Source organism: Trichosurus vulpecula, chromosome 2, assembly GCF_011100635.1.
Source record: "Trichosurus vulpecula isolate mTriVul1 chromosome 2, mTriVul1.pri, whole genome shotgun sequence".
Classification (NCBI taxonomy): domain Eukaryota; kingdom Metazoa; phylum Chordata; class Mammalia; order Diprotodontia; family Phalangeridae; genus Trichosurus; species Trichosurus vulpecula.
In genome coordinates, this window is record NC_050574.1 from 317,082,660 (window position 1) to 317,099,729 (window position 17,070).

The 17,070-nt window shown below is 39.8% G+C and overlaps 1 protein-coding gene across 1 annotated transcript; it reads left to right on the plus strand.

Annotated features, from left to right (window-relative positions):
• Positions 1 to 11,718: 11,718 nt before the first annotated feature.
• LOC118837090 (probable G-protein coupled receptor 148) lies at positions 11,719 to 12,771 on the plus strand. Its single transcript, XM_036744083.1, has one exon. The coding sequence runs from the start codon at positions 11,719 to 11,721 to the stop codon at positions 12,769 to 12,771; it is 1,053 nt and encodes a 350-aa protein (XP_036599978.1).
• The last annotated feature ends 4,299 nt before the right edge of the window (positions 12,772 to 17,070 follow it).

Genomic DNA, 17,070 nt, shown 5'->3' on the forward strand with positions numbered 1-17,070 from the left:
CAGTGCCTCCTGTGTATTATCTGTCTAACAGGATTGTATCATTTTTCATCTTTTTTGTCCCTAACATCTAGCACACTGCCTGTGACACACTAGGCATTTAATCATTGCTTGTTGAATTTAATTGTGTCAAATGGACTAACACATATGACTATTTTCCTATCTCTAAAAAATTCATGATAATAATCTATACATACATCCAGGACACCCTTAATAAAGGTTTGAAAAGGTCATGGACAGGCCTTTGAAAACCCTGTTAGCCAAGAGAACACATCTTTATAGTCATTCAGTCAACTGAAATGAAAAATTCTTGACTGACTTTATTGTTTGTTAGCCATTTGAAAAAGCACTAGATTTGATACAGCCAAATGCCACCTTAAAAGTTCTCATCCAACAAGATGGTGTCTGAATAAGTACCAAAGTGAGAGGTACTGACAATCAAGTACCAAAAAGGTGAGAGGAAAGAAAACTTGGTCAGATACCTTGAGACATTTTCAGTTGGAGGGGAGGGAATTGTAAAAAACTATTAGGACTTCATCTTCATCTTCGTCAGCTGGAGTGCTGACCTTTCTCTCTTGGCACTCATAAATAACAGTTACTAGTCCCTCATGATATCAGCTAATGTAAAAGAAATTAAAGTTTGAAATGTGACATTGTAATAGCCAACAACCTCACGCTCCCACTCTCCCAAGGTCCTCAACAAACTGAGCTTCTTTCCAACTATTTTTAATTTTGGAAAGATGAATAATACAGTGAGGTTGGGTTTTTTTAAAGCTAACAGTGCTGTGGCAGTCTTTGAATCTGTGATATTACACTGACTCCCTCCCACCCAAGCAACAATCCACGAATTTCTGACCAAGACAGAAATATTTAGTTACCATATAAAGAGCTGTGAGTCAGCATTTGCTCTCTTTTCCAGAGGGGCGGGGTGGAAATGTTTGCCTAAAGGCCTCAGCTAACCTCAATCTTCCCACAGATTCTTCCTGGTCTGTCAGACCCTGCAGCTGTGTTCCCTTCGCTCCCAACCAGAGAAGCTAAGTCTATTGCAGTGGTCATGCCATTTCCCCTATCTGCAATGCCTTTACTCCCAGCCTCCTCTGAACTAAACTCTATCCATCCTTCAAGGTCCAATTCAAGTCCTACATCTTCCAAGAAGACTTCCCTGATTACTCAGGCCTACGATGGGCAAGTCCCTCTCAAAACTCCTATCACCATTTGTAGTCAGTACTTTACGTTTTAGGTACTTAATTTTCCTTCTGTTCATGTTGATTAGATTTGCCATCTCAACCAGACTCTAAGCTCTTTGAAGGTAGGGTTCTGTATCCCCTAACATAGGACTGGCTGGGCATGTAGTAGACCCTCAGTAAATGTGAATTAATTAATAGATTGATTGATTTAAGGAAACTACTCAAAGCAAGAGTCATAACTAGGCCAAGGCAACCTGAGGTTTTCCCAGGTACTAATTAGCGGGTGCAAAAATTTATTGTAAAAGAAACCTCTATGGTAATGAATTCCCCCACTCCTGCTCAACTGAATTTGTCTTTGTTACTTCTTTAAATAATGAATTACAAAGATGATTTAAGGTAAGGTTTCTTGCCATTTGACTCAAAGGCATTTTGTGCACTTGCCCCAGAAGCCAAAATTATTACTTATATCTCTGACTGAGAGACCATGTGGTGTAGTATGTGGTATAGTTATACGATATAGAATCAGGAGACATGAATTTACCCCTGGCTCAAATATTTAACAATTTTGCAATCCCGGGAAGTCATTTTGCTTCTCTGTGTCTCAATTTCCCTCACTATAAAATGAGAATAATAATATTTATGCCACCTAGAGTTGTTGTCTTATCCTTTTGTAAACCTTAAGGCACTATAAGAATGTGAGCTATTGTGATTTCAGATATAAAACCAATTAGGTGATGCAGCTAGGTAGAGGACTGGACCTGGGCTCGGGAAGACTTGAATTCAAATCTATCCTCAGACACTTGCAGCTTTAAAACTGGCAGATGGGGCCAGTAGCTCTTTTTTTCTACCACTCTTTTGTTTTTTCCCCTTTTATTTTTTTACATTTATACATATTTGTGGAATAAAATAAACATTTCCGTAACATAATACAATAAAAAGATTATTGCACATAAAACCACAAATCTACTAAGCATAACTTGCTATTCCTTTCAAATATACAACAAAATTATCATGCAAATTTCTTTTTTTCTTCTTTTTTTTCTACCCTCCCCCAACCCCACCCTAGAGATGGCTACCATTAGACACAAATAGGTATGTGTACATATATATGTAAATTTATTCTATATGTACTTCTATTTATCAGTTTTTTCTCTAGATGTAGTTATCTTTCAACTATTCTTTCTGCTCTGAGGTACATTTACCCACAGTGTGGGCACCATGAACTGAACCCCCATAACATGCTACAGTTCCCTAGGAGCTTCCCCAGCTGTCCCTTTTTTAGCTCTTGCTCCAAGAAATGGGCCTGGGGGTATTTGTTTCTGTTCTGTACATTTGTCTTTCTCAGTTTCTAAGTACCCAAAATAATCCTCATGGACCTGAGTTTGAGTCATGGTGACCTTGGAGCCAGGATTCCAGGCAGGATGCTTCAGCCAGCCAGCTCAGCAGGAAAGCCCTGAGAAGCAGGGAGCCTGAGAATTAAGCCTGGGGAGTGGAGGGGGGATGGGACGGTTAGGCTTGGAACTGGGGCTGTGCTTTATGGGAACCAAGCTAAACTATGAACCTAATCCCTTCCCCTTCCCGGAGACCTGTGGTACAAAGAGAGCATGTAAGTGGGAGGGAATTATACTTCCCATTTGTTAGGGGAGTAAATTTGCATATGTGTGATTACATCTTCTGAAGCAAATATTTCTGCTTAAAAGCTAATCTGGTGGTGGTGGTGGTGGTTGTTATTGGTCTGTCATTCTCGAAAAGGACCATGACATCAAGAAGGTGATGCCATGACTTTCAAGTGAATTGGATTTAAGTGAGGGAACGCTGTGCAAAGTCACCAACCTCACTCTCTCCTCTGGAGCCAGTGGCAAGACAGAGATCAGGATGATTAGAGATGGTTAAAGGAACTGGGGTGCAGGGGACCACCCACTAAAATTGAAGGAATACCATCAAAGAGGGTTGGAGCCATTAACAGGGAACCTTAGTGCCCCCAATCCTCCTGAAGGGTACTGAAGAACCCTGGGGGTAGGGGGTAAGTTAAAAAAAAAAAAAAAAAAAAAGGAACCTACTTAGCCTTGAGGCAGTGGCGACAAGGCTAGTCAGTGTTGCACTAGTATTGATGAATATTAAAAGACCCAGAGAAAGGTTTTTAGTCTGTTATCCTTTTAGGAGGATTTATAGAAGGACATGTATAAAAAATGTATAGGGATGGAAGGCACAGATGGGCTTTGATTTGAAGCAGCAAAGTGAGTACCCATTGAGACTCAGGAAGATGAAGGTACCGCCCCAAAGTCCCCCAATGAGTTAACTCTGTGCGAGAGTCTTTGTCACAATCCTTATCAGCTTTTCCTTTAATTGTTCATCCTAGGAAAAACAGACACCAAGTTGTCTTGGCGTTTGTCTTTCTATTATGTCAGGAATAAATGCAGACTGGTAAGGCAGCTAAATAGTGCATTGATTATGGCACTAGACTGAGAGTCAGGAACTCCTCAGTCCGAAGCCAGTCTCAGACACTTCCTAGCTGTGTGATCCTGCAGGCTACTTACTTTCTGTCTGACTCTTTTTTGCGACGATAAAAATGGGGCATAATAATAGCACCTTCTTCCCTGGGTTGTTGTAAGAATAAAATGAGTTAATATTTCTAAAAATCAAACCCAAAAGGCCTGTGTAAATGCTAAATACAATAAGCCACTACCCGGGTGACCCAGGAGGCACATTGTCCATGCATCCTTAGATTACCTTTCTGGCCAGAAACTGACCTCCTAAGGGTTCTGGTGAACTTCAAGCTACATGTGAGTGAGCAATGTGGCTTGACAGCCCACTAAAGCTAATGGAATTGGAACACTGACTGCAGAATCCTTCAACATCTTAGGTTAAAGGTGGGGAGATGGGGTTGGTTTGGGGGTTTTTTGGTCTGAATACATGGTATAAGGAATTCCTGGTGTGGAAACTCCATCTACCGATCCAGATTGGCAAACTCTTCTGCAATTTATAGTCTTGAGGTATTGCTTAGCAGCACTGATTGGTCCAGGGTCACACAGTCAGCATGTGTCAGAGGCAGGGCTGTAATCCAGGTGTTCCTGACTTCAAGGCTGGCTCTCTATCCTCTGTGGTATTGATATGATATTCAAAGAGCATGCTGATATTTTGTCATTGTTGTTCAGTCATCTTTCAGTCATATCCAAGTCTCTGTGATCCAGTTTGGGATTTTCTTGGTAAAGATACTGGAGTGGTTTGCCATTTCCCTCTCCAGTTCATCTTACAGATGAGGAAACTGAGGCAAATAGGGTTAAGTGACTTGCCCAAGGACACACTGCTAATAAGGGTCTAAGGCAGTATTTGAACACTTCCTGACTCCAGGCCCAGCACTCTGTCCACTGCACCACCTAGCTGCCAAAACATTTAATAAGGACAGAATAGCAAAGTAAATAACAAATTAAAAAACAGGTAGTAAAATCTTTCTCAGCCCTGATCTCATACACCAGTGATATCAAACTCAAATAGAAACAGATCCTTAACAGGCTGCGTGTTGACTCAGAAAACCACAAATTAACATTATCTATGTTGTTTTGTGTCTTTATTTATTTTGTTAAACATTTCCCGATTATATTTTAATCTGATTCCAGAGTTTTGCAGGCTGTATGTGTTTAACTTCCCTAGCTCTGTATTGCAACAACTGACTGTGTCTATTATTTGGCCCTCTCCTTCAAGGCCCTCAGGGTCATCCTAGAGTACCCTTTAGGGACAGCTATGTAGTGCAGCAGACAGAATGCCAAGCCTGAAGTCAGGGAGACCTGAGTTCAAATCTGACCTTAGACACTTACTGGCTTTGTGACCCTGGGCAAATCACCTAGCCCTGTTAGCTTCCGTTTCCTCATCTATAAAGTGAGCTGGAGAAGGAAATGGCAAACCACTCCAGTATTTTCACCAAGAGCTGGACATAGCCAAATAACAAGAGTACCCTTTATTTCTTCTATTCTCCTCTGCCTCTACCACTCTCAGCTGCTGCTGAGTTCCAAGAGCAATCACATACTGCTATGGCTTCTTTCTCAGGGCGTTGTAGGCCAAGGAGAGCGGTGTCATTGCTCTTTTGGGAGAACATCCAGGACCAATATGCCAAGAGGTCTGATCAATACATTTTCAATTCTTTTATTAGAAGGGCCTATATCAAACCAGGCTGACACTCAAAATAGACTTTCAGGTAACTGCCAAGATCTTCCCTAATCACATACCCACATACATCTGGACTCCTCACTCCTACATGAGGCAGATGGAGTAAATTCCTTTCACCTTGTTATGAGAATTTTAAATTTACTTTTATTATTTGGGATCCAGGGCCATTCCTCCTGCAAATTTTAGTTAACTAAAAGTCTGCCTTAATATTAATTTCACCTAACCAAAAGCTGTCCCATGGGATGCTAAAATTCACTTAGAGCCTTAAACATTCCTTAGATAAGAAGGCAGAGGAAAAATCTCAACTGTCCCTGATTTCTTGGTGACATATAAATCCCACTCCTCGATCAGCCTATTTGTGAATCCTCTAAATGTAGTTTAATCTGTAACCAGACAAAGTTTGTTTCTTTTAGAGGATGTATAAGATTATGACTCTGTTTAACTAAGTTTGTTCAACTTTTATGACAATCAAAGGAAGTATGGAATTATGGATCTTTCTTCTCTTTAATTTTTATGGCCTAAAAGGAACATACAAGATTGCAATATGTAAATTAATTATTTCTTTGTCACTCTGATGTAATTTTGCCCATAAGAAACCTTGTTAGAATCCTAATAGGGGTTCAGATATTTTCTAGGACCCGAGCCTATGCTTGAGCATAATAATAAAAATCCAGGTTTTTACCTCCATAATTTCTGCATAGTTGTGAATACAGGCAGCAGTTACCTACCACATGAACTCAGAGAGGGGATATTTCTCCTATAACAACTTCTTCTCACTTCCAGAGAGCAAGCCACATACCCACAACATGGTCTGCAACTCCTGCCGAGTCTTTCTGTGCTTGCCAATAAGCGCTAGAGGGAAAAATCATATTCATAACTAAGTAAATCCAAACAATATTAAGTATTTTCCAGAAGGAGTAAATGATAACACCATGGTAGTAGGTAACAAGCACCTCAACCATGTTTTGAAGGAACTTAAGTATTCCATGAGGAGAAGGTGAGGAGGGAGAGTTCATAAAAGATTTGGCAAACAGTGTAGGCAAAAATACAGAGGTAGGTGATAGAATGACGTGAACTTAAACAAACAATAAGCCAAATTCAGTGGAACAGAGTGAAGGAAGGGGAATAAATTTTTTATTTTATTTTTAATTTATGAAATAAAATAAGCATTTCTATAATAGTAGATTTTAAAAAAAGATGATTGCACATGAAACTATTATGTACAACTCATGCTATTCCTTTTAGACATATAATAAAGTTTCTTTTTCTTTCCCTTTTTTTCTTCCTTCCCCACCCCTCTCCCTTCCCCACCCTAAGAATTCATTATTTGGTTAAAAAAATCATTGGGAAAATTGGGATAGCTACCTGACAGAAATTGTGCGTAGACCAATAAACCATTTACCAAGATAAAGTCCAAATGGATGCATGACCTAGATATAAAGAGAGAGATTACAAGAAAATTTGAAGAACATAGAACATATTATTTAAAAGATTTATGGATAGGCAAACAACTTATGAATAAACAAGAGATAGAGAGCAGTTTGAGGTATAAAACGGATAATTTAGATTACATTAAAAAGTTTTTGTACAAGTAAAACAAATATAGCCAAAAAGAGAAGGGGAATAATAGGGAATGAAATGGAAAAGAAAAGTGAGGCAGATTGTAAAGGGCTTTAAATGGCAAGCCAAAGATCTTGTATTTTATCCTAGAGGCAATAGAAGCTATTGAGGATTTTTTAGCAGAGAGGAGAGGAGTGACATGGTTATATATTTGTTTTAGGAATATCAATTTGGCAGCTGTGTAAAGAGTGGATTAGATAAGGGAGAAATTGAAAGCAAAGGGACCAATGAGGAAGCTATTGCAATATTTCAAGCAAGAGAAGAGGAGAGCTTGAACGCTTAGCATAGAAGCTGCTACAAGGAGAGAGAAAAGAATGAACTGGAGAGATGCTGGAAAGGTCAGATCAACAAATGTTTGTGGACTTATTGATTGAATATGGGGTGAGAGAGAGGTAAGAACCTAGGATGACTGCAAGGTTGTGAACCTAAGTGACCAGAAGGATGGGGCAGCCCTACACAGAAACAGGGGAGTTTGCACAAGAAATTAATTTAGAAGAAATAGAAGTTCTATTTTGGACATGTTGAGTTTAAAATGCATAAAGGATGTTCAGGTGGACACATCTAATAGGCAGTTGGTAAAATGGAACTTAAAGTCAGGAGGGAGATCATGGTTGGATATAAATATATATATATATATATATATATACATATATATATATATATATACTTAGAAGTTAGCTGCATAGAGATAATTAAACTTAGGGTGCTGATAAAATCACAAAAAAGGAGAATGTAAAGAAAGAAAAGGGCATAGGTCAGAGCTTTGGAAGATGCCCATACCACACTGAATAAGTGGGAGGGTGATGGTGATCTAGCAAATGCGATTGAAGGGGGAAAAAGTCAGAAAGGGAGGAGCGGTGTCATGGAATCCAAAAGAAAAGGGAGGGGCCAAATGGAGGAGACCATTCTCAGTGTCAAAAGCTACAGAGAGGTCAAGAAAAACTGAGAAAAGGGTATTAGATTTAGCAATTCAGAGATCATTGGTAACCATGAACAGAGCAATTTCAGTCAAATATTGGGATTGAAAGCCAGGTTATGAATGAAGGGTTAAAAAATGAAGGCAGTAAGTGTAAATGGTTCTTTCTAGGAGTTTAGCTATGAAAAGGAGGAGATGTAGGATTAATGCTTAAGTAAATGGCAGAGTCAAATGAGGGTTTTTAAAGTGGGGGTGACCTGATCATGTTTCCAGGTGGCAGAGAAAGAACCAGTGAATAAGAAGAGATTGAAGGTGACAGAAAGAGAGAGAATGATAGAGGGGGCAAGCTTAGAGGAGAGAGAGTGGATGGGCGCAAGAGCACAGTGGAAGATTTAATCTTGGCAGGGAGAAGTCTACTCCATCAGAAAATAGAAACAAAAAAGGAGAAAAGGGGAAAAAATGAAAAGAGATTTTGGGGTGGGATATGGGGGAAAATGAGAGCTCTCAACAAATAGCCTCTTTTTTCTCAATGAAGTAGGAGACAAGGACCTTTGCTTGGAAGGAGTGGGGAAGAAGTGGTTTGGAAAGTTTTTTTCTTTTTTCTCTTTTCTCTTTTTATTTAATAATTTTTTTATTTTAAACTTAAATATAAAATGAGAAAAGAAAAAAAATTGCTATGTACACAGCAGAGGGGATTCAATATGAAACAAATTTCCATTTCAAGAAAATCTAGATAATGAATATTACACATTGTTTTCAAAGCTACCCAGCTTTTCTTTGCTTCCTTGCTGGTTTTGTTTTGTACTTTGCTGTGCACTCTTTATTTTTTCCCTCTCTCTCTCCCCCTCACCCTAAAGAAGATTATAATTAAGCATGGATATATACATACATGTAGATATCTATAAATACAAACATATATGTATATACTTATTTCTACCTGTCATCTGTTTCTCTGAAGGTGGACAGCATCTTCCATCATAGGCCTGAGGCTTTCTATGTTTTTCTAAACCAACCAGCTCATCACTTCCTACACCACAGCAATATTCGAACCCAATCACATCCTATCTGAGAGATTGTCTAGGAAAGTTTTTTTCCCAATCTTCTGCATTCCATCTATTATTGGCTACATAGGTTTTATTCATACAAGAAGATTTCAATTTAAAATTATCAAAATTATCCTTGTTATATTTCAACAATGCTCTCCCTTATAATAAATATAGTTTAAGGTCTGATACTGATGAATGTACTTCCTTTACTTCTTTTTCCCTGGTTTCTTTGAAGTTACTGAACTTTTGCTCTTCCAAATGAACTTTGTTGTTATTTTTTCTAACTCAGCAAAATAATTTTTAGTAATTTAATTGGGGTGACATCAAATAAATAGATTAGTTAAGTAAAATTGTCATTTTTAAGATTATATTGGCTTTACCTACCCATGAACAATAAATATTACTTCAATTATTCAGATCTGAGATTATTTGTAGGTTTAGAAAGTTTGAAGAAAGAGAAGTTTATAATCAACAGTGTGCAAAGTATGATGGACAATTAATCAAGAAGAATGAACATCAAGCAACAAGGGTCCAATGGACATTAAGTAACATATGTTCACAGTGAGCCTGGTCTGCATAGGTACGTGACCCTCCAGCAGAATTCAGCATTACTTGAGCAAGGAAAAAAGGAGAAATGAGTTCTTTAAGAACAGGATGAGTAGATGGCCCCAAAAGTCTCTCTCCCCCTTATATGATCTTAGGTAATTTTTAGGACTTCCTCCACAAAAGTTCTGAACTGAGAATCAGTAGAAGGTTCTGATCTTCACTCTGTCATCGGGCAAATCTCTTGAACTCAGAGTCCTCTCCCTAGTAGAGATAATAATACCTGCCCTGCCTACCACAAAGGATTAAGAGGATCAAATGATAAAATGAACATGAAAAATACAAAGCACTGAGCCCTCCTACCCCCCACCCCCCCACTCCCTGCCCAGGGAAGAGAAAAAAACTCACCTCCCTCCTTTGTGTAGATTGGGGACTCTGGGTGTGGAACATTGTATGTACTGCTAGACCTAGTCGACGTGTTGGTTGGTTTTGATGAACTGGTTTATTTTTTCCTCTTTCTTACAAGGCATGACTCATCGGATAAGAGGAATCAGACGGCAATATAGTCAGAAACGAAGGTTATGTAAAAACAAAATACGTCAATAAAACATTTTAAGAAAAATCAATGTAAGTCATTATTGCTGTTTTCATTAACCACAAACTGGAACACTAAGGGGAATGGAGGGAGGCCATAGAGAGAGTTCATCCAGGCCTGTTATTTCATTGGTGTGGCAACTCCCTTCACAGATGCAGGTAGTTAACTCATATGTAATTTAAGGTCTTAGAGAATTGCCGGGTTAAATGACTTACCCATGATCCCATAATCAGGATGTCTCAGAGGCAGGATCTGAACCTATGTCATTCAAACTAGAAGGCCAGCCTTCTAGCTGCTTTATCACACTGCCTTATGGCACACTACTTACAAGACTTTTTAATAATATTACTTTAATTGATTTTGTCTGATCGATAAATTTGGCCCCAGCGTAGAATTGCTGACTGGTCAGCTGATCCCATTTATGGCTTTTCTTTGCCAGAACATTCTTTTTATATCCCTCTATTCAATCAAGTCAATATTCCATCTGCTGCCTTGCTGTGCTTGGGCAATGGATACAGGCCCTGGGATTTATTGTCAGGAATGAATAACAGGATATGATCACTAAGCAGAGAGTGACCTGAGGACACCAGTTCTTTGAACAGACTCGGGGAGGATTGGTGCTTTCTGTTACAGGTTATTTCTTAGGAGGAAAGAATCCCATCTTCTGCTGGGGAAAGAATCTCTCGGACCTGCTATACATGCTTTAATATTTGATCACTTTTGAACTTTCTACCAGGGTCACCAGCCTGATAAAGGGGTTAGATTGCTTCCTCTGATCCAATACTGCCATGTCAAGTCAGCATAGGCCCATCTCTGCCTTACACAATTGCTGCAATCATCCAAGGACCTGAAAGGTAAGCCTTACCTCTTGAAAGTTTTCATCACATGCCTGTCCATCCCTAGCCATCCATATTCTTCAAGAGGCATAAAATCTGGGCAGCCAGCCCAGGTCCCCAGGTCACAGCCCTAAGCCACCTGGATTGCTAGGGTCTACCAACTCACAAGAGCAAGACCTTGCTTCCTGTGGGGTCCCTCTTGCTTGTCTTAGCTCTTCTGATACCAACCAGAACCTGCCTGCTCTGACTTTACTCTCTGCCTCCCCCTGTCCTGTGATCATGGCCAGGCTCCACGGGTAGCCTTACCTAATGAACTCAAGGTCATCAGTTTGGGATAGTAGAGTAATGGACTTGCAGTCTGGAAGACCTTGAGTTCAAATCCTCCCTCTGATATTTGCTAGCTTTGTGACCACTGGTAAATCATTTAATTTCTCTGAGCTCAGTTTCCTCATTAAAAAAATCTGTAATAATTCACTTTACAGGTATACACTGAGGTTTACATGAGATCATACATGTAAAGTGCTTTGCAAACTTTAAAGTGTCATATAAATGTCAGTTATTGTTATTATCATTATTATTATTACATATCCTTTTTCTGACTGACTGCTTGACCTTGAACCCTGTGCCTGCTATGCATATTCTATCAGCCAGGATCCAACCACCTGAACTCTCGGTTTCAGGCTTCTCCAGGTCTGCCCCATGTAGTAGCCCCTTATGACCCAGTTCTGACAGCCCAGAATTTGTAAGCATCTTGAGCAACTCCCAACCAAGATGTTGGTTTCTTCTCCCCAGCTACTCCAGGACAATCCGTGAGATGAACATCACAGTCTGCTTCTCAGTCTTCCTGTTGAGCACAACCCTGGTCATCAGCAGGGAGGCAGACACCAATGACACCCTGCCCTTGAATAGAAGCTCTTTGCTCAGGACGTGGGACTGGGCTCCCCTATCCCAGGTTACAGGGATGAAGCTCTTCTTCATCCCCCCTCTCCTTGGTCTGCTGGTGGCTGCTGTGGTCATCCCCTTCATCTTGTTTGCTATCTTCTCCAATTTCCATACCCGCCAGGAACCACGATACCTCATCTTGGGCAGCGCCATGCTTTACAATCTTCTCTACCTGTTCTTCTACACACTCTCAACCATCTTGAATGTGGCTGACTTCCGACTCCCCAAGTATGCCTGTGTCCTCCTCCTATTCCTGATCTCACAGACCTACTGTGGTAGCCTCCTCACCGCTGTGGCCATGGTGCTAGACACATACATGGCCATCCTGTGGCCGCTGCATTATGCCTCCATCCTGACCTTGCACCGAACCAAGAAACTCATCTTATCCATCTGGGTCTTTGCTGGCCTCTTCCCTGCCATACTCTTCTTTATCCTGTGGGCAACACAGGAGCCAACACTTTGCCCGGTGCAAATCTGCTCCCTCCCAGTCATTCTGGTTATGACCCTGCTTGGAGATAATGCTGTCAAATTCTGCTATGTGCTTTCAGTTACCTCCGTCTTCCTCTGCCTCTTCCTAATTACTTTTTGCTACGTCAGCCTCTATGTGAAAACCTGCCAGTTGGGCATCTGGAAGGGCGTGACCTCCCGGGCCAGCATCACATTCCTGATGCACCACACGTTACTGTTCTTATACTTTTGCCCTTTTCTGGCATATATGATTGAAACACTGCTTTACCGTAATCACCACATAAGCCTACAGACTGGGATGTGGTTGTCACTGACCATCTGCAACATCATGGCGGTCCTCCCCAAAGCTCTGTCCCCTTACCTCTATGGTCTGCGCTACAGAGAGATTACCAAGAGCCTTAGACTCCTGTGTGGCAGAAAACATCCTAATTTGAGGCCACCAGCTACGTTGTCTTAAGAGAGCTTTCTGATTCTTGCACCAACTCTCCCCCATACACATACGATAGGTGAGGCCCAGCAAGGACCTCTTGTTTCCTTTGCTTATCTTCCCCCAGTGTGAGTTGCAATGCCACATCAGTCTTTAGGCTCAAACCAGGTGCTTACATTGACTGCTTAATGGAGAAAGAATATTGAACTGAGAATCAGAAGACCTGAGTTTTAATCCTGGGTCTGCCGCTAAAGAGCTATGTTACCTTGGGTAGGTTATCTAACCTGTCTGACCCTATAAAATGAAGAGGCTGAGTTAAATGATCTTTAAAGTCCTTTCTAACTTTAAAATATTATTCTTCAGTATCAGACATGGTGACCTACGTGTGTGTGTGCGTATGCGTGTGTGTGTGTGTGCATGTGTGTGTGTCTGTGTGTATGTGTGTGTGTAATGCTGTGCACTGGTGCTGTTAAATATCTCTATTTTGATCAGTCACTGTATTAAGCTCTGGGATTACAAAGAAAGGCAAAATATAGTCCCTGCTCACAAGGAGCTCAAACTCTTATATGTATGGTGCTACAGAGATCATTAGGTTGGGTGTTAGATGAAGGAAACTTACATAATGCAGGGTCATATCAACGCAGCTATGAGAGAAAAAGACTTGGACATTCTGAAAATGGGCCACAATGACCATGATAAAGGGACAGAGCCTTGATCAGTAGAGGCAGTGTGGTTTAATGGAAAAGGCCAGATCTGGGGCCAGAGAATCTGGCTTTACATCCTAATTCTGCCACCTACAATGTGACCTTTAGACAAGTGACTTTGGGCCTCAGCTTCTTTATTTGGAAAACAAAGGGGCTGGACAAGATGGCTTCTAAGGTTTGTCCCAGCTCTGAGACATTGTTCTTTTGTGGAGTCAGAAAAGGCATGCATACACATAATATACCTACAGGGTAGGAAAGTGGGCAGTGGATAGAGCTCCAGGAAGACCCGAGTTCAAATCCTGATGCAGGCACTTACTAGCTGTGTGAACCTGGGTAAGTCACTTAACTTCTGTTTGCCTCAGTTTCCTCTTCTGTAAAATGGGAAGAATAAAAGCACCTACCTCCCAGAGTTGTTGTGAGGATCAAATGAGATAATAATTGTAAACTGCTTACCACAGCACCTGGAACACATAAGTGTGAATCCTCTGGACTTAGAGTCAAAGAGTCTTAGATTCAATAGCTTCTTACACTCCTTTGGTTTATGATCCTGGGCAAGTCACTTAATTTCTCTGTGCCTCAAGGAATTCTCTAGGACTTGTCTACTAAATTAGTGATAGATGATCTGTATTGATTGAGGCAATTCACACAAAATTACAGATCCCTTCAAGTTTTTGTGCCACATATAATTTTAGGGACATGATGGAACTAGCTTGAATCAGCTTGTGAGAGCCAATTGTTAAATTTTTTAGTGTGAGCATTTATACCCCGGAAATTGTAAACACTACAAATTAGGGCTTGGCTTATTGTTCTGTTGATTGTCTAGACTTTAGAAAGTAGTAGAGGACAAATGTTTAAAAAGCAAATTAAACTTTAAAAATGTGTCTTGCATACATTTTTTGTAGAGCCAGTTAAAACATTTTTTAAACATTGTTGTATAAACATTTACCAGTTCACACCAATTATATATCACTAGTCTTCTTATTCCTTGTCTATAAAATTAAGAGTTGAGTTAAGTGAATTCTAAAGCCTTTTCCAATTCTAAATTCCAATGAGCCACTTCTCTGCCCTGCACATCTCCTCTAGCTTGTCCTTGTAGTGCCCACCAATCAGATGAAAATTGAAAAATGCAGTCCATCAGTCTTAGTTCTATTCACTCATTCTAAACCAATTTGACTGATTTGGCTGTCTCATTTGACTGGTTTGTTTTCACAGATTGTCTGAGTCTTCATTTCCACAGTCACCTGGATGAAACAGCTACTGTTTGGTGAAACAATCTACCAGTCAAATGATCCAGTAGCCCTGTCCATCTAAGTATTAACATAGCCTGAACTTAAAAGATGTGTCTTAGGGCCCCAGAAGTGTAGCCCTGACTTTTTGCAATTATTAGACTTGGAGACTTAAAAAAAACTCACCTAAATCCTGTGAGATAGAATCACTAAGCCTAAGTCTATGAGGGGAAAAGAAGCAATTAGATGTTTTGTCTACATAACAACAAACACTTACGTATTTGGAAATATTCAAATGTGGAGGCAGTAAGGAACTGAATATTAAACTTGGAATCCAGAAGACTTGGGTTTGCATCCCCCAGATCTGTCATTTACCAACCAAATGACTTATAAAATGGGACTAAGCTCACATTTCTATAACTTTCCTCCAAACAATCCTGTGAGATAGGCAGTGTAAATATTATCCCTCTTCAACAAATTAGGAAACAGAGTCATAGAGGTTAAATGACTCTTCTTTTTAGGCTCACACAGCTGATAAATGTTTAAGTTGGTACTCGTAGCTAGGTCTGCTGCCAGGAAGTCTAATGGATTTTTCCCTTCACTAGGGACACACTACCTGTCACAGAGTTATAAAGAAATTTTTGTAAATCTATAAAGCACTATAGAAGTGTGGGAGAATTTTTATTTTTACCATTAGCCATTTATGAAGGAAAGAAGCATTTCTACTAATGGTAAAGCCCATGTTGCCTTCCTTTCAGTAGATGGGTTCTCCTTGATAGAGTGGAATGATTAGTGTTAAATTGTTCCCCTTCAGTTCAAAGAACCTCATTATGTACAAGGCTGCTGGCAAGACAATGGAAATAAAAATACAAAAACAAGACAATCTCTACCCCCAATACCTTATATTCTACTGGGTTATACTTGATGACTAAGGGTATGGAGAGATGGTAACAGTGATTGTATACAATTGTACCAGAACATAGATTTAGAACAGAACGGCGCTTTAGAGACCATGTGGTCTAGGGCTTCTGAACCCCCTGGGTTTTTTTTTACTTTCTAAAAAAAGTTTTGATAACTATATTTCAATATAATTGGCTTAATTTGTAATCCTATGTGTTTTATCTTATAAATTTAAGAACATTATTCTGAGTAAGGATTCATCAATTTCACTAGACTAACCAAAAAAGGCTGACACCAAAAAAAAAAAGAAGATCTAGCCCAAACATCATCATTTTACAGATGAAGAAACTGAGACCAAGAGACGAACACTGACAAAGTTAGTAAGCTGACCTGGTTTGGTTGACAGAGGAGAACAGGCAAGAAGAGGAAGAAGGAAAGAAAGAATGTTGTATTATCCCTCGGGGTCTGGGTCTCTATAAATGTATCTGTGTGTCTCTCTATGTCTCTACCTGTGGACTTATACTTCTGTTCAAATATGCCTGTACGTATGTGTATGTAATGGAAACTTGGGGATGTGACTGAAAAATAACTTACACCAGTGAATGGTTAGACATAGAAGGGAGATAATAGTGTAGACAAAAATATTTATAACAACACTTTTTTGCAATGACAAAGAACTAGAAACCAAGCGGGTGCACCAATTGAGGAATACCTAATTGTGAGGTATCTGAATTTAATGGAATTTTATTTTGCTTTTAAAAATGATAATTATGAAAAATTCAGAGAAACTCATGAAGAATTGAATGAATTGATACAGAAGTGTGGAATAAGGCTTACATGTCTTCAGATATGATCTATATGTCGGTTTGTTTTACTTGACTACACTCATTTTGTAACAAGGGAGGATTTGGGGGGGGAGGGGTGACAATGACGTAAACAAAGAAGAAAAGAATATCAATAAAATGTTTTTTTAAAAATCAGTCTTTCACTGTGTTTCCAGTGGTTTGTGTATACATGATAAAAGTAATTCAATTCAGTTCAACTCAAGTGTTTACTGAGTGGAGCTATATGCTCAGTCCTATGCTAAGGCTTATAAGATGTGTGTGTGTTGGCAGAGTGGGGAAGAGGGGGAGGTGAGAAAGAGGGCTAGGGATTGGGTGAAAAATAGAAAAAGGCATGGCACGCTCCCTGGAGGCACTCACAATCTGATTGATGAAATATAAAAAATAATATGAAAAACATCGGACTAGGTAAGTGGTATTATAATAGTTCAATATAGATTGAGGTAGTCTGGGAAGGCTTCATGAAGGAGTTACAATATGAGCTGATTCTCATGGGTAGATAGAATTTGGATAGATAGACCAAATGTGAAGGGGCATTCTAAGCAGGGGTATCAGTCTGAACAAAGCCCTTGAGACAGGAATGAACTAGGCATATTTAGAGACAGTGAACAGAATGGTCTGGCTGGACCGTGGGAGAGAGAAGATAGAGAGAAGTAG